The sequence below is a fragment of the Centrocercus urophasianus genome, unplaced genomic scaffold (assembly GCF_019232065.1).
Source record: "Centrocercus urophasianus isolate 14NV4802_14NV808 unplaced genomic scaffold, USGS_Curo_1.0 seq_962, whole genome shotgun sequence".
NCBI classification, from domain to species: domain Eukaryota; kingdom Metazoa; phylum Chordata; class Aves; order Galliformes; family Phasianidae; genus Centrocercus; species Centrocercus urophasianus.
The window spans coordinates 1-17057 of record NW_024885602.1 but is presented as its reverse complement, the minus strand read 5'-3'; the positions used below and the strand labels follow the sequence as shown (position 1 = coordinate 17057).

Here is a 17057-nt window from a genome sequence, read left to right as displayed (position 1 = left end):
TCCGCCGGCGCCGCCCCGCCGCTGCGCCCACGCGCGGGCCCCGCGGGGCGGCGGAGAGCCCCGGGGCGCGGAGCGGAGCGGCCCCTGCCTCGGCGCGGCAACCCCCGGCGGAGCGGAGCGGTGAGTGGCGCGGGATCCAACTGTGCGGCGGGGCCAGGCGGTGCGGGGCCGCTCTCGGGACTCGCTTGGTGCGGGGTTCCGGCGGAGCGGGTCGGGGCGCGGGGCCGTGACGGAGCTGGAAGGCGGCCGATGGGGGAGAGGATTCGGCTCTGTGCGAGGCGGCGCCGGGAGGCGTCCCGTGGTGTTCCTGCCCGGCCCGTTCCGGGCTGTAAGGGGAGGGGACTGCCCGGCCCGTGTCCGTTTATTGCCTTCTCTGTCTGCTCGCACGGGTCGTGCTGCCGTTAGCCTTAAGCGATGTCTTTGAAGTCAGCAGGAGCGAAGCCCGAAGGCAGGACGGAGTGGCTCTCGTCCCCCCGTGCCGCGACGGCTGTTCCCATAGCACAGCTATGAGACCCGGCACCTGGGAGGCCCCTTCCTTTCGTCTCTGTCGTGGGAATCGCGAGGGTTAATGGTGCTGAAAGGGTTAATGGCCGCAGCGAGGGGCTGTGGGGCTTTGGGGAAGCGGTGATGTACAAAGCTGCGAGATGTGGGAGCCGTAGGTTCCCCGTGCGGGGGGGTGGTGGAGTGTCAGCTAAGTGGATGAAAGTTCAGCGTGTTTGTCGGTGGGAATACTGATACGAGGGTTGAGCTGCTTGCCTTTGGGAAGGAAAAAAAAAAATCCACCAGATGCACGAGAATGTCATCAAAGGTAACAAGTGAGGAACGAGGTGGCAGCCCGTGGTACTGCAAAGCTGCACCCAGAGAACGCCCCTTCCTTGCTTAGAGGCTGTGAGCTGGTTGGGAAGGTGCTGAGTGTTGGCGGTGCTGGCAGAGCCTGAAAGCGCTGCAGCTGGGAAAACCCGTGGGCTGCAACGCTATGGGGAGAGGCGTGCAGGAGGGAGGCAGGAGGGGCACGGAGCATCCTTCAGCTCGGGGCACACGGGCTATTCACCCTGACCCAGAGCAGCCCCTATGCAGCGTGGTGCTGCGTGCTGTTACGTTGGCTGACAGCTGTGCTGAGGGTCACTGAAATCGACTGTGGCTGGCTCTGACTTTCGCTGCTGGGCTGTGAGGTGTTTGTTCGTTTTCCAGCCCCCCGTGAGCTCTTGCTGGGTAACATTTTGCCCTCGCAGCGCCCGGTGGTCGCGGATTCTTGGGCTGGAAGTTGAAGGCTGTGAGGGGCTGAGTCACTGTCTGCTGCAGTGGATTCAAGTTGGTTTGCTCTCGTAGTGTGTCAACAAGTCATTGGTGATAAAAGGTCATAAAGCATTGTAACGTCTGGTATTGACAGGGGCTGGCTGTCACCCAGGGGACAGTTTGATCCTAATGGGCAGTGCCAATGCTCTGTGCACGTGACTGAATTCGTTTTCTATGAAAGGCAGGCATGAATTTTTCTCTGTGGTGCGTATGGGTTTCTGTTCCATCTTGGCTTTGCAGATGTGTGTGTTACTAGAGGCAGAGAGGCTGCTTGTAGTAAAGTTAAATGCATGAGAAGTTGCAGAAACAAGCTTCGGTTAGGATTTCCTTGTTCCAAGGAGAAATCACTGATTTTCCCTTTGCATGTGAGATCAAGACCTGACTTTTGTTGTTTTTGTCTCAATTCTAAGCCCAGAATTAACCTGGGCTTTGTGATTTTGCAAACACTTTGTGGAGTGTTTAATTCTGATGGGATTTTGTGTACAGATAACTGATAGAGCAGCTTTCAGAAGCATAAAAATAATGTTGAGGATTCCTTTCTGATCTTTTGCAGCACCTGGAGATATATCTGCTAATATGCCTGGGTCCTTGGCTAAGCACGTTTTCCAAGTACTATTTAAACAGGATTTGCAGTGAAATCAGGACAATTTCTTTGCTTAACAGATAAAATAAGCTGCGTTCAGATTAATTTTGTGTGAACACTTGCAAGTATTTGAACAAATAAAACGTGTTCCTGAGCTAGTTCTTGGATAGGCTTTATCATCTCCTCTATCTCTGCTGCTAGACTCATTTTGCAACTCCAGTAGCAGTGTCTGGGGCTCATGGTGAAGGATTTGTATTTGCTTTATCAATGGGAAAATTGCCATTTTTTCCTCACTGTTATACAATTCTCAGAATGAATGTGTGAGATATGCCTTCTAACACGTGTAGCATGAATCCCTCCTCCCAAAAGATGCTAAATGCTGCCTTTTCTTGCAGAGGGGGCAGTTGTTAACTCTCTTTGGCTTTGTCTGTTCTGATGAAGAAGAATATTGCTGGTTACGAATGTAGCAGCAACAAGACAGTACTTAAGGCATCCGATTTGTAGTTTAACTGCAGTTTTGTTTTCTTAACAAACCGTTAAGGCAGCATGACTTGATTTCTAGCATGAGCGTGGACTTGCAGTTCGTGTCCTCCTGGATAAACACTGCAGTTACTACAGGTCAGCACCTTGCAGTGATGTTTGCAGATGATTCTGCTGCACTGAGGAACTTGAGGACAGACGTGAAATGACTTCTGGAGGAAAGCCCATCTCTTATAAAGCAGTCCTGTCCTTGCTGATGATTCCTCCTATACCTCAGCTGGGGCAGAAACTTCAGGTTTGGCCCCTTAGCTTTGTCTCTCTAAGGTGAGACTGACAGGACTGAAGGAAAACTAAGTGAGAGTCCCATTCAGTGAGGGGTACGTGGAGGCTTCTGGAATTCCAATGTCAGTTCTTGCTGTGGCTTGCTGGTGGCTTTATCTCCTGTGCAGCATTTCCAGCTCGGGCTTGGCTGGGGCTCAGCCTTCCCAATTAACACAAATAACGTACATCTCTACTGAATGGAATATTTACCAAGTTGTTGTTCTAGAAATACTTACAGTCTCTGCTTAGTGACCCGTTTGTAGCTCCTCCTGTAGAACAGTCGCTAGCTGAGTCAGTGATTTCAGTGTGCACTAACAACAACTGATAGCAGTAGCACCCCATAGGGTGCTTTTTCGTGAAGTCCACTTTGTAAACAAGAGAAATCAAACTAACCTGCTGCAGTTGGTCTGCTCTCACCTCTGTCTGTCTTAGACAATGGCGTTACACCCGCGCAGGGTGCGCCTGAAGCCGTGGCTGGTGGCCCAGGTGGACAGTGGGATGTACCCCGGCCTCATCTGGCTGAACCGAGAAGCCAAGAGGTTCCAGATCCCCTGGAAGCACGCGACCCGGCACAGCCCGCAGCACGAGGAGGAGAACACCATCTTCAAGGTGAGGGAGGGAGAAGCTTGGTTACACAAAGGGCCGAATTGTTGTCCCCACAGCTCTATAGGCGTTTCAGTAACAGATTCCAGGTGCGTTTTGTTCTCTTTCTTGGCTCTTTGAAATGCCACTCTGTGCACCTTGGTGCTCTGTGCCAAGCTTGGCACTGCGCTGGAGAGGTGTACAGTTCTTTAACCCTTGCAGACCACGACAGGCCTGGTGATGTATGGTTGCCTGGTCAATGGATGACTGATGCTCTGATGCTGGGGCTGCTCCACGCTGCTGTAACCAAATCCATCCCCTGCACAGGAGATGCTTCCAGACAGCAGAAATGGTTTCTGGTATCACAGCTGAGACAGCCAGAGAGAGTGCACAATCCTGTGTGGTTGGTACTTAACTTGTACATTCAGAGCATGCATCTTCATGCATTTATTTTTATCTTCTCCTTTTAATGGAAAAAGCTATTAAGGAGGGAACGTCTGCTGCCGTTATCAGAAGAGCTGTGGTTAAGGCTTCTGCAGAAGAGGATTTTCACACTAAATTTGTTTCTGAGCTTTATTTCTGATAAAATTAGCTCTGTTGTGAGGGCTGGACTGAGCACCGTGCTGTACTTTGTCCCCAGGCATGGGCTGTGGAAACAGGAAAATACCAGGAAGGAGTCGACGAGCCAGACCCTGCAAAATGGAAAGCCCAGCTCCGATGTGCTCTTAACAAAAGCCGGGAGTTCAATTTGATGTATGATGGCACCAAGGAGGTGCCCATGAATCCTGTGAAAATCTATGAAGTGTGCGATATCCCGCAGTCCCAGGGATCAATCATTAATCCAGGTGAGGGCCTTGTTGGTACAGAGCTGGTTACTGAGCAGGCGTTTGTCCAATGCGTGCACCTTTCCCTGCGTGGCATTAACTCCCGAGCTGCCTTTGTGTGCAGCGCCTGGCAGCTGCTGTAAGCCCAGCTGCACCTGAAGAGGACTTTGAGCCATAGAATGCCTGTACTAAAATTAATACGTCTTCACACAGTAGCATGCTTTGTGCTGAAGAAAATCCAAAGTTATCGATAGTTTCTGTACCCTCAGCTTTGTAAAAGCAGGTATTAAGCTGAAAATGTTGTACAGATGAGATTTTCTTTGTTTAACTTATTATCAGAAATAAACTTTTGATATTGTGCAAAGTCAATATGAAAACTACATTATTTTTTTTTTCCCAAGAAATGCCCTGCAGTGTTTCATACCCATTGTCTGCCCACTTTGTGCTTGTTTGCAGGTTCCACTGGCTCAGCTCCATGGGATGAGAAGGAAAATGATCTTGATGAGGATGAAGAGGAAGAATTGAATCCATCTCAGCATGTCCCTATTCAAGAGACATTTCCATTTCTTAATATCAATGGTTGGTACCATAGGCTGTAATGTAATAGTGAAGTTATTTGCTTGTATATTGGCGCATGCTTGAAATTAAGGCTTGGCTTAGGAAAGAATCAATTCCCTTCTGTAGATTCTCCGATGGCTCCAGCCAGCGCAGAGAACTGCAGCCCTGAAGCTGTGTGGCCAAAGAATGAACCTCTGGATATGGAGATGCCCCCGACTGCTTTGCAGCATGACTTCTTCAGCAGCCCGGAGCTCTGGATCAGCTCTCTTCCAAGTACGTTCATGGGTTTGTAGTGCTTCTGTCATTGTTCTTAAAAAGTCAAAACCATTTTTTAATCCTTTTTGCTTGTTAGCATCTGTGTATAGCTAAAACATCCCTGGAAGCCTAGTTTGTATTGTGCGATATGTCTCTACTGCTGATGTATGTGCAGACGTCCAGGAAAAGTCCTACTGACAGTTTCTCTCAGTGACAGACCTAGAAATCAAGTTCGAATATCGAGGAAAGGAGACTGGGCAGACAACAACTGTGAGCAACCCGCAGGGATGCAGACTGTTCTACGGAGAGCTGGGTCCTATGCCAGACCAGGAAGAGCTCTTTGGGCCAATTAATTTGGAGCAAGTAAGGTTTCCAGGAACAGAGCAAATCACCAATGAAAAGCAAAAGATCTTCACCAGTCGGCTGCTGGATGTTATGGACAGGGGACTGATCCTGGAGGTCAGTGGCCACGCCATCTACGCTGTGCGGCTCTGCCAGTGCAAGGTGTACTGGTCCGGTCCCTGTGCACCTTCTGCCACTACACCAAATTTGATTGAGAGGCAAAAGAAAGTCAAACTCTTCTGTTTGGAGACGTTCTTAAGTGGTAGGTAGCTTCTGCTTCTGGAAGATAACTTTGGATCCTGGTGACGTTATCTGAAAGGGCGGTCTGTCCTTGGGGTTTGGTTTGAATGTGCTAATTAGTTTGCATATGCATGGAGCATGAGTAATTGTCCTTGCTTCCCCTAACCTTGATGGACTGTGGAGTGGCTTATTTAATGCTCTGAGCTGTTGGTGGGTTTGCTTTTAAAGAAAGCTTTTGTGTATTCAAGAATCAGGCTGTAATTGTGGATATGCAAGAAGCAGCTCTGGCAAGGGAGCATAGTTGAGACCTGGCACAATGTGGGTGGGACATGGTAAGCATTCCTATCCAAAAAGTGGACAAACCTGCAGCATTCTGCTTTTCTTCTTAGAGCTGATTGCCCACCAGAAAGGACAAATTGAGAAACAGCCACCATTTGAGATCTATTTCTGTTTTGGGGAAGAGTGGCCTGATGGAAAACCTCGGGAGAGAAAGCTGATCGTGGTTCAGGTAGGAATGAAGGCCTTGGACATGTGATAACCCTGCTGGGGCAATGCACTGGCTCTAGATTGATACCCACAGGAACCAGAGTACTGTTGTTCTCTTCTGTGACCACTGGCAGGGGGAAATCCCAACAGGGCTGCTGGATTTTGTCACAGCATATGCAGATGCTCTTTTGCCAAATAGCATTGAGCTGCGAGAGTGCTTTAGGTGTCTGTGGAAACTATCCTGCAGGGAACCTTCTCTGGCAAGGAGTCCTTGCCGAGGAACAGAAATGTACTGTGTGACGGCTAGGCTGAAATGATGGATTTCTTCAACAGGTCATCCCTGTTGTGGCCCGGATGATATACGAGATGTTTTCCGGTGACTTCACGCGCTCCTTTGACAGTGGCAGCGTGCGGCTCCAGATCTCTACTCCTGACATCAAGGACAACATTGTGGCTCACCTGAAGCAGCTGTACCGCCTGTTGCAGACCCACCAGGAGGGGTGGCCGATGCAGGCCCCTACCATGCACATGGCACAGCCGCTGCCCGCACAGTGACAGGCACTTGATCCTCCTGTGCTGTTCCCTCTCATGTGTATATAAGAAAACTTTGATAAGTGCCTTGCCTGAACCTGAAAGAAATCTGTAAATCTGGTTTTCTGATTGAATTTCCACAGTCTCATGGTACTTTTCTTGGGAGAGTGTTATAAATAAAGGGAATAAGGAATGCTTCTAGCTCCGTCACTGTTTTTAGCTGCTTGCTTAACCCACCACTATGTATAAATCAGATCTGTAATTCTGTAATATTTTTTAAACCAAATACTGACATCCTGTATATAAAGATTTGAGTGGGAGAGAGGAAAAACTAATCTGTACTCTATTAAAATTGCCTTAACGTTATCTCGCCTTATTTTATTTCTGTTTAACCAGCCTCTGACAGCTCCAAGCTCCCAGGCAAGCTCACGTTCCCCCCGCTGTGCTTTCTATTTCACGTCTCTCTCCGCGAGTGCGTTAGAATAACGCCTAAAGGCAGGGGGAGCTCTGAGCTCCAGCATCGCTCCGCTCCGCCTTCTTTCGCGTTCAGCACCGCCTCAGTGAGGCCTGCCCCGCCGCCATAGGCCGTTCCGCCCCGGCGTCGCGTGGCGCTGTGGCCGGACCGGAAGCAGCGGGCGCTGGGTGCGCCGCTACTCTGGGCCGGGGCTCGGCCATGGGCCCCAAGGGCCGCGGCGATGCGCAGGCCGTTCTGCCCGCCCCGCAGCTGGTGGCGGCGGCTCGGCAGGCGCTGGGGGCCGGGTCCGGGCGGCGGCTGGCGGCGGCCCGCGCCCTGCAGCTGGCCGGAGAGGTGCTGGCGGTGGCGGCGGGGCTGAAGCCGGCGCTGCTGTACGACTGCGGGGCGGCGGGGCCCGCCGAGCTGCGGCGTTACGTGGAGCGGCTGCGGGAGGCCGGGCTGGGCCTGGGCCGCCTGCACCTGCTGGGCGTGGGGGGCGAGGTGCTGCTGCTGCACCCGGGCCGCGCTCGGCGACAGCTGGAGGCCGCGCTCCGTGCCCGCCCCGGGCCTTTCATTGACGTGGCGGCGGCGCGGTCCGGTCCTGCGCTCTGCGGCTCAGCTGAAGCTGCGGCCGTCAGGGAACACGTGGAGGCCCTCCTGGCCCACCTCGTGGCTGCCGAGGAGGCTGCAGACAGCCCCGTGTCCTGCAGTGAGGTCGTGGCCACGGGTTGGAATCTCTGCACCGTGTTCGGGGTGCTGCTGGGCTATCCGGCAGCCTACACCTTCCCTGTGGAGGAGGGTGCGGAGAACTGCCTGGCGCTGACGCCACTCAGGGTGTTCACGGCCCGGGCCTCCTGCCCCAGGATACAGGGAGGGCTCCAGGTGCAGATCTGCTCCTTCAGTATCCCTGAGAGCCTCTGCGGGGAGCTGCAAGAGGTGCTGGACGCCTGGAGCAAAGAGCTGAGGGATGACTTCTGTGCACAGAGCGACTTCATTGATCTCTGCATTTCCAGTGAGGTGGTGTTGCTGCCAGCAGTTGCCTTGTGACAGATGGACAAACACTGGCTTTTCATCCTGTTCCTCAGGTGCCTCAGGGAGTGAGGTGGGGAACCCACTGAGGCAATTCTAGGAGGCCCCGAGCAAGAACCAGATGGGTTTGGGCCTGACCAGGCCAGGTGTGGATCAAGTCCATGCGTGTCCCAAGTATGTGGATGAACAAACAGAGCAGCTCCACAGCCTGGATCCTGACTGTGGAGTGTGTTATTGTGTGTATTTATTTGCTGTGAACGACTGAGGATTAATAAAAAATGCTAACACAGCAGTATTCTTAGTTTGTGAAGTTTGTTGTAGGCTCTTTATTGCGTGTGTGATGTGGTGTCACACCTCGTGTCTGAGCCCATGCTTAGCAAGGGACAAGCGCTGCCATAAAGCCTGCACAGCTCTGATGGGTGGGAAAACCTGGCTCTGCCAAAGTAGTGTGCTGAACATGAAAGAGAAGCAGACATGGCTGAGGGTGCTTGGCCACGAGGGAAGCTGGGGTATGGCTGAGCCTGGGCTGGGCAGATGGTGTGAAGGGTGCTCAGCTTGGGTGGTATGCAGTTTTATTGCTGGATGCCAGAAAAGATGGTGTAGGGTGGAATATTTCCCATGCATTGAAATGATAAATGAAGGGAATTGCATTGTTGTTTCTCTATATGCACACAGCTTGGCTCCCAAATGCATGGGACACACGATCCTTGCTGCCCCCATGAGTCCGAGAGATGCCATTTGAATGGCTTTGTGCAGGGACCAAGCAGTGCAACCCTCAGTTAAAGAATAACTCACATGGAAGAGAAGGGTGATCTCCCCACATTTATTGGAGCCATGTCAGTTTTTCTGGCCGAGACCAGCTTGGGGTATGAAGCAGGCAAGGAGCGGCAGAAGAAGCACCGCAGTGAGGGCAGGTTGCTGCCAGCAGGTCAGGAGTCAGTTGTGCACGGAGGTCACTGAGGAGGTGCTCATGGCCTGTAGCTGGCCAGCACAGCAGCCGTGGCTATTGCTATCACTGCCAGCAGAAGAGGGAGCCAGTTACCGCGTTGTCTCTGCAAAAGGAAGCAAATGCAACCAGGAGGAGATGGGGAGAAGAAACCTCTCTCCCATCCCTAACAGGCATGCTGCTCATCCTTCCACACTGCCCCCAAATAAAGGAGTGTTTCCCAGGGTGATGTGCAGCTGCCACAAGGAAGGGGTGAGGGTCGGTCCCACCTTCACCATCTGGCTTTGGTTGAGCTCCTGGCGGCACTGGCGCAGGCAGCTCAGGCAGCAGCGGTACTCCTCACTTAGTGCCTCCAGCTCTGCACGCAGCTCCTGGCACTTGGAGGAGGGGGAATGGAGGCAGGGGTCAGCAGGAGGGAGCCCTGTGGCTTCAGACACCCCAGAAAAGGCAGGGCTCCCGCAGCAGCTATGGTGCTTCACCTGTGTGTGGGCAGTGGGACAAGGGGGGATTTCCCCTTCTGCTGCTCGTGTGCCCTTACGTACCTACATAAGATAGAGCAGGTTTCAGTGTTAGGTGGGGGCCCAGACAGTGCCCTGGCTGCTCCCATCTTGTGATCTGCTTGCTTCTACTGCCATCTTTCACATTATGTGAAAGAAAAGAAAGAAAAAAAAAATAACCACTTCTTCTGACCACATACAAATCAGGAAAAAGATGTGGGGTGGAACATCAGGGTTCATGTCCTTCTTTGCGAGCCAATGCAGCTGGCACCCACAGCTGTTCCCTTTTGCTGTGATTACACTCAGCTAAGCCCCTTCCCCAGGTGATGTGGGCACAGTCCTGGAGGAGTTAGTGGAACAGGTCTTGGTGTGTTCCTCAGCTCTGGTAAGTCATGGATCTTATTTTTATAAGTCCCTGTTATGAGTTCTGCAGTAAGATGTGTGAGACTGTTGGTGTGCAGAGAAAAGTTTGTGCTACTGGTTTTTTGTCCTGAAATAATTGCTTATATGGTAAGCACCTTGCAGAAGGTCAGAAAACTGAGGGCTTTTTGGTCAGATGTTACAGGGTTTTTTCTGTTGTTATTTATTTATGAGCCTTCCTACCTCCCCCTCCCATGCTTCCTTTACGCCTAAGGCTTTGGCTCTTCAAGAGTGGCTTTATCTTTTTTCCTGTGAACAGAAATGGGTTTGTCTGAAGCAGTAGTTCTAGACACGGCTGCTTGATGCCCTGTCCCTGCCAGCAGAAACTGTGAGCTTCATCTAAGGCTGGTATCAGAACAGAAATAAAGCAGAGTAAATCCTTTTGGTGGATCCCAGGTGCAGCCTGCAGCTCTGGCTGCCTCCAGGAGCTTTAATGTGCTGTTTTTCTATGCTCCTGAGAGCACCTAAAAGGCATCTCAATCCCTGATATGGTTGCTGTCCCAGCAGCAACTTCCTCACCTCTTTCTCCTTTGCTGTAAGCTGGGATGTCCTTTCCTGCATCTCATCCCTCAGGTTTTCTTCTGCCTTCTCCTTGGGATGCTCAGACATTGCATTTTGCATTTCCTTGGCAGGAGTGAGAGGTGGGTTCTGCATGGTGAAAACCTGATCTAGAAAACAGTCAGGCTGCTGGTGAGAAACACATCTTGACCTCCAGTTTGTTTTGTAGCTTCTCTACTCAGCATAGTTTGAAGATAATATTTGCAAGCTATGTACAGAGAGGAGCTCAGTTATCATAGGCTTGCCTCTCCTGTAGATGCAAGCTGATAGTCTTTAGAGAAATGTTTTTAAGCACTTACCAATGGAAGGGAGTGGCAATGGAAGGGAGGAAGAGCTTAAGTTTCTTTTACTGCTTTCTTTAAGTACAGAAGTACAGCTGTAATTGCAGCTACAAGCTGATTTTTTTTTTTTCAAAATGGCATAGCCACTGAAAAAGAACTTGGAATGAAAACCATTTATTTTTTTGTAAAGTATCTGCCTCAAAAATAAACTTGTCTTTTAATGTTAACTACCAAAATATAATCATAGAATCGTAACTAGTTTTGTGTAGCTTTAATATAATCCTTTATTCTAAAGAAATACAGACTTCTCCTCTCCTGGAGTCACTTCTGACATTCCCATGTCAAGTTAGAGCAGCTTTAAGTGGAAGCTAGAAAGTTTGCTGACCTTTCCTTTGCACCACCACTTCCTGTGTTTTCTGCTCATTGGTCTGGTTCTGCATCAGGTCTGAGGACAAAACAAGACGCTGTCATTGCTACAGCAGTAATGCAAAGCTTTCACATTGTACTTCTTTGTGTTACTCACTGTGCAGGTGGCTGATTGTTGCCTCCAATATTAGCTTCTGATTTTGCTCTTTTTGCAATTTACCTGAAATAATAAGAAAACCAGTGTTCATGCAAATATCTGCATGCAGGTATGGAAGTTTCCCATTCCACCCTTCTTTCTGAAACCCTTTTAATCTTTAATTTGGGACCCTTTGGAAACCAAAGGCTCTCAGTAGGCTGAGGTTATGCAATGCATTCAGATACAGATTGCTTTGGGTGTACTAGGCTCCAAGAACCAGGGCTTTCAGATTATGTCCTTGCTTTCTGCCCTTCCCTGAAGGAGTGGTACCTTCGATGTTGCAGATACGCTTGGCTTGGAGCTGGTTGTCCTGCTGCAGGCTGTCAGCATGCTGCTGGAGCTCGGCATGCTCGTGCTGCAGGAAGTCCAGGGCCTGGCAGAGCTCCTCATTCCTTGTAGCCGTGTGCTGTGGTGAGAAGCAAGGACTGGGTGTGCAGTAACAGCAACTTCACCAAAGGGCTTTTGTGTGAAATGATCTCAGCCTGTGGGCTGTTTGCAAATCAGAAAACATGGGCTCCCTTGGGCCACGGCGCTGCTCCCATGGGGGTCTGATGTACCTGCAGCTGGCTTTGCAGGGTGTGAAGGTTGCTCTTGAGCTCGCTGTGTGCCTTGGCCATCTGGGCCCACTCGGATTTGAGCATGGTGTAGTGCTCCTTCCAGAAGGCAAGGTCCTCCCTCACCGCAGCCAGGCACCTCTAATAGAAGCAGATATGAGCCCAGCTCCAGGTTATTACAAACAGCATAAAATGAGCACAGGTTGTCGTTACCTTTGGACTTTGCGTGGTAGCATTTAAAAAAAAAAAAAAAAAAAAAAAAAAAAAAAAGTAATTTTGCACCTTTACAGACAGTAAACTGGTTGTTGCCTTTCCCTGAAATAAAGGAGCTGGATGAGATGCAAAGCCAGGTGTCAAACGTGTTTCTTACCTGAGAGTTTTGCAGCTGCTGCTCTGCCTGGAGTTTGTCCTCGAGCATTTTCTGCAGAGCCTCCTTTGCCTTCTGCTCATAGGTCTGCTTCTGGTCCTCCATCTCTATCAGGATCTTCTTCACACACTCCTTTGAGTAACTCTTTAAAGGAAGAATTAGAGTGCTTGAGGGGTTTTATCTGATATATTCCTAATCTTGCTAAGACTGAATATTAGCAAATCCATACTGTGTAAATGCAACTGCTAATTTGCTGTGAAATATTGCTTCAGCAAAGAGGAAAAATACTTTTCAGATCCGTATCTAATCAGATTACTCTGGAAACTGAGACCTGACCCAATTACATGATTCAGTTTTTCATGCCTTTCTTCAGCCTTGCTTGTTGCTCTGACAATCAGACCTTACCTGGGTGCAGGCCTGCAGCTGATTTTCCAGGGCCCTCAGTTTACACTTGAGTTTATCTTCATTCAGCTGACCCTGGAGAAAAACAATTGGACCAGTGTATGCAATCACGATTTACACATTGTGCCTCCAACACTGTTAGTTTGTATCTTGTTCATTTTCTTCTATAATATTGTGTTTAAATTTGGTCAAAGTATTTCAGTGCTTAGAGTTCCAGTAAGACTTCAGTCTCGGAATAAGTGGGTTGTGGGGGAAGTTAAACCTTTACATGTGAGATCCTGAGGTAGAACTGCTGCCTGGCCACAGGGCTGAGAGTCCCAGCTGATGGCTTCTGCAGTGCTGAGCTCTCATCCTGCAGCTTGCATGGGAAACGGATCAGGTCTGCATTGTGACACTGAGAAGCCGGGCAGGAGGATGGACGACAACAACAAGGATTCATTTTTCCTGTTATCATCTCGGTGTTTGCTGAGCTTTTTCCTTAGGTTTTGTGAAACCAGACTGCATGCAAATTCAGATTCAATTTCTAGCAGAGTTCACATATGCTGTTTTTTTCACTACTGATACTGAGAGCATCGTTATTGTTTCTGCTTGCTGGTGTTTGAAGCTGGGCTTTTGAATAAGCAGCTCCTTGATGTTTGGGGAAGAGCTGTCAGACCCAAGCCAAACCTGACTCTCTGGTGTCTTAGCGCTGTTTAAATTGGCACAGGAATAAGTTTACAGTCCCAAAGAATAAAGCTTCCCAGTTCGGTTGTCAGTACAAAAATAGCCTCAGGGCTATGTCCCCTTAGAAAGTAGGTGGCATATTGCAAAGCATTTTAAAATATGAAATATTATGCCTGTCTTTCCTTTGTGGTTCATTTGTTCTGCTGTATGCGGAGGCTTACAAAGGAGGGCAGTGGTGTTTCATGGTTGCTGTGCACTGTGCAGAGTACAGGGCAGCAGAGCACCGGCCCCTTCCTACGCTGTATAGCAGAAATGTGCTGGCAGGCTGCTTTTATGGAGACGCAGTTTATAAGTTGGCAGAAGAACATACGGGGCTGAGATTTCCCTATAGGGAATAAACTGCCTGTTACCAGACCAAGTGGGTTTGTGCAGATACGTGGGAGGGCAGAAGTAGTTGTGCTTCTGACCAGAAAAGTTACGTGAGCTCATCCTGGCCAAGTCTTTGTGCTGATGGTTATTGACATGAAAGGGGCCAGCTTAAAAAAAAAGCAAACCACCACACAGCAACCAAACCCTACAGCTATCACTGTCGGATGGTCTTTCCTCTCCTCTCTGGTGATTTTTGATCATCACTCAGAGTCCTGGTGCCCAGGGGCACCAGGAGCCCAGGGGCAAAACTCCAGGTAGGGGAGAGGGCTGAGGTTAATGGGTTCAAAAAGTGTCCACTCTTGTAGATGCTGGATTGGAACCCTTGATAGTCCTCATCCTCAACTCTGAAGTTACCAGGCTGAGCAGCTCCAAACTTTTTGCTTGAAAACTCTGCTGCTGTGTTTCTCCACGACTGCCACTTCAGTGACTTTAAAACTCTTCTGTCTGGCAGCTGTTGTTGTCCTGTGGCTGATGAACTGTTTCCAGTACTCCTTGGTGAGCCATTTGGAATAGCTGGTGTAAAGCAATAACTGCTTTTTCTGGAGGGCTTCCACTTTGCACAAACACAATGCTTGTGCCAGGAAAATGGGTCCATGAAATCACAGTAAAGCATGGGATGTGGCAGAGCTTAGATTCTACGGGGCTGTAAGGCACTTCTAAGCGTTGGGTTCAACTTCAGAAGGTAGAAATGGAAGCAAATGTATTAAAGAAATAATTTTTAAGAAGAGAACAGCTCTAAAGTAATTTAACAGCCATAGGAAAGACTGTGTTTTCTATGCCTGCTGGTACTTTTGAATCCATCAGTTTTACAACAGACAAGAGCTGAGTGTCAGAGCTGTGGCAGGAGAGTCTCCATCTGGAGGTAAAACCATGGGGGGATCCAGGGGGCTGATCCCCACAGCACTGCAATGCTCCCATCCTCCTGCACGGCGTGCAGCTGCTCTTTCAAACTAGAAGCATCTGTGACCTTAAATCACTCTGATCGCTTCAAGAGTTGCTGCCAGATCACCCATGTACCTGCAGCCCCAGGTCTTTAAAACCTCAAATACTGAGAGGAATTTAAAGCTGCCACAGCATACAAGGGACATCCAAACCCACCCACAGCATCTCCTGTCCCTTGCCCCTTCCCAGCATGGTGCTGCCTGCTTTGCTCTGTGCCTGCGGTGCCAGCAGTGAGTGAATTTGTTTAATTCGTAGCCCCCAGTGAAAGGCAGAGGGAAGCCTCCCTTCTGCAGCAGAGACAGCAAGAAGCAAAGTGCGCCCACCTGTTTCTAATCTGAGGTTTCATGGCTACTTCATGCAGCATGTCGGTGTTTTTTCCTCCTGCATTATGTTTGAAGAAGCAAGCGAAGGCGGAAGCTTCTAACCACAGTACATCTAACACTTGTTTTTTACACTCTCTCGCCCTATCGCTGCTTTTGTGCCCTAACAGAACTTTCAAACCCTTTTTCTGATGGTATGATGGACTCTGTATTAACGTTTGATTTAACAACCCTGTATAAAACGCTTCCTATGTCCCTAAAGAATGAGCCCTAAAATGCATTGCCTCCACTTTACCTCCTGATAAGGACAGAGGGAAAAATTTCAAGCATACGTTCCCTCAATGTCTCTCTGATCTTGTGTTCAACTTGCCCTAAACAGAAAGGGGATAGTGAGAAAAGAAGCACTTTGTTTTGCAGACAGTGCTGCATGTGTAGCATCTCCAAAGTGCTATACTGAGACACAGAAAAGCGAGCTCCATGGGACTGTGGTTACATGGTCTGTCTGTCCCTGCCCCATGGCAAAGCCCCCAGCTGCCTGTACCTGCCAGGACTTCTCAGAGGCGTGCAGCAGTGTGGCGAGCAGCTCCTGCAGGATCACCATCTTCTGCTTCAGCAGCAGCTCACGGTGCAGGGCCTCCTGTGGGGAAGCAGCCCTTGTTCTGATCATGATAATAATGTATGGTTGTTCTTGCTCCAGGGCTGCTCGTGGTGCCTGGTGCCTACCTTCAGGTAACCAGAGAGCTGCACGATTTCCTGCAGGAAAGAGGAAGTATTTCAGACCATGGAGTTGTTTCAGTTCACAGACAAATAACAAATGGGCTACAGCATTCAAATGCTGTGAAATCAGCTGGAGGCAGCAGTGGGAACAGGGCTGTATATCGTGTGTATATTGCTTACCTTATTGAAAACTGTATTTCCACAGCTGAAATGGAAAAAGAAAGCACACTTTTGAGGTGAATGCAAGCCCTTACAGCATCCCAGAGCCCAGCTCTCTCCTTGTGGGCACAGTGCAGTTGTCTGCAGGCTGTGTGTTATGGCAGCAGGGAGTGGGCATGGCTGGGTTGTGCCCAGGGGAGCAGGGCTTACTCTGTCTGTTGGCCTGAGTCCTTCACCCTCGTGCTTGCAGGAGTCTGAGTTCCTGTAAAAATAAAGTGAAAGGATGCACCTGGGGCCCTAAAGCTCCTCTCTGTGCATGTGCTGAACTCTGCTGAGCAGCGCTGAGGAGGGGCAGCTGTAGCCAGGAGTAATGGGGATGTGATGCTGTGGTGCTCAGGGGAAGAAGGGCCATCGAGTGCCCCTCACCTACCTCGGGAACTCACAGAGGTGCGTGGCCCAGGGATGGCTTCAGCCAAAATGCCTGTAGGACTGCTGAGCCCAAGTGGGGCGAGTGTGGATGGGCACACGGGGTGACTCCATGGGCGCTGCAATGAGAAATGGCTTGTGTCAGGGTCTGAAACAAGGGGCAGAGGGCAGCAGCTGGGTCCAGCTTTGTGCCTTTGGTGGAGGAAGAATAGTGAGGTGATGCTGAGAGCACGGTTGTTCCCATGGGATCTGCTATTGATTTTGCACAGGATGCAAATCTAGAAGGAAATCTGTTTGTCTGCTGGGTGTTTTGCATTGCATCTTTCTGCAGATCTGAGGCTCCATGTTCCTGTTAGCTGGGCAGCACAGGGCAGGCAGTGGGGAGCAGAGCATCAAACACATCACCATGCAATCGTAGGATCATAGAATGGCCTGGGTTGCAAAGGACCTCAATGCTCATCCAGTTCCAACCCCCTGCTGTGTGCAGGTCACCAACCAGCAGCCCAGGCTGCCCAGAGCCACATCCAGCCTGGCCTCGAATGCCTGCAGGGATGGGGCATCCACAGCCTCCTTGGGCAACCTGTTCCAGTGCCTCACCACCCTCTGGGTGAAAAACTTCTTCCTAATATCCAACCTAAACCTCCTATGTCTCAGTTTAAGACCATTCCCCCTTGTCTTCCCATCATCCCTGGATGTGTTTAAAAGCTGTTTGGATGCAGTGCTCAGGGGGCATGATTTAGCAGAGGGTGGTTAGAGTTAGGGTAGTATGGTTAGCTTGCGATTGGGCTTGATGATCTTTAAGGTCTTTTCCAACCTGAGCAATTTTATGATCT

The 17057-nt window shown here is 50.0% G+C and overlaps 3 protein-coding genes across 4 annotated transcripts; 2 read left to right on the top strand and 1 right to left on the bottom strand.

Moving 5' to 3' along the window:
- Positions 1 to 103: 103 nt before the first annotated feature.
- On the top strand, positions 104 to 6864 carry IRF6 (interferon regulatory factor 6). Of its 2 annotated transcripts, none has more exons than XM_042839540.1 (8): positions 104 to 120; positions 3113 to 3289; positions 3903 to 4107; positions 4543 to 4665; positions 4771 to 4917; positions 5111 to 5503; positions 5871 to 5989; positions 6301 to 6864. In XM_042839540.1, exons 2-8 carry the CDS (start codon positions 3116 to 3118, stop codon positions 6520 to 6522), a joined length of 1383 nt encoding a protein of 460 aa, XP_042695474.1. In that variant the 5' UTR covers positions 104 to 120; positions 3113 to 3115; the 3' UTR covers positions 6523 to 6864. The 2 variants fall into 2 exon arrangements, with proteins under 2 accessions (XP_042695474.1, XP_042695473.1); XM_042839539.1 differs by lacking the exon at positions 104 to 120 and adding an exon at positions 279 to 516.
- A 307-nt stretch (positions 6865 to 7171) lies between these two features.
- On the top strand, positions 7172 to 8273 carry CUNH1orf74 (chromosome unknown C1orf74 homolog). Its single transcript, XM_042839537.1, has one exon. The coding sequence runs from the start codon at positions 7172 to 7174 to the stop codon at positions 7997 to 7999; it is 828 nt and encodes a 275-aa protein (XP_042695471.1). The 3' UTR covers positions 8000 to 8273.
- A 517-nt stretch (positions 8274 to 8790) lies between these two features.
- On the bottom strand, positions 8791 to 16502 carry TRAF3IP3 (TRAF3 interacting protein 3; the record flags this gene model as incomplete). The annotated part of the gene is made up of 14 exons (XM_042839538.1): positions 8791 to 9033; positions 9197 to 9469; positions 10364 to 10512; positions 11069 to 11128; positions 11207 to 11269; positions 11516 to 11651; positions 11803 to 11940; positions 12170 to 12310; positions 12572 to 12643; positions 15464 to 15559; positions 15646 to 15675; positions 15820 to 15844; positions 16009 to 16060; positions 16229 to 16502. Coding segments are annotated over 14 exons (1593 nt in total), but the record flags the coding sequence as incomplete, so codon positions are not given.
- Positions 16503 to 17057: the final 555 nt, after the last annotated feature.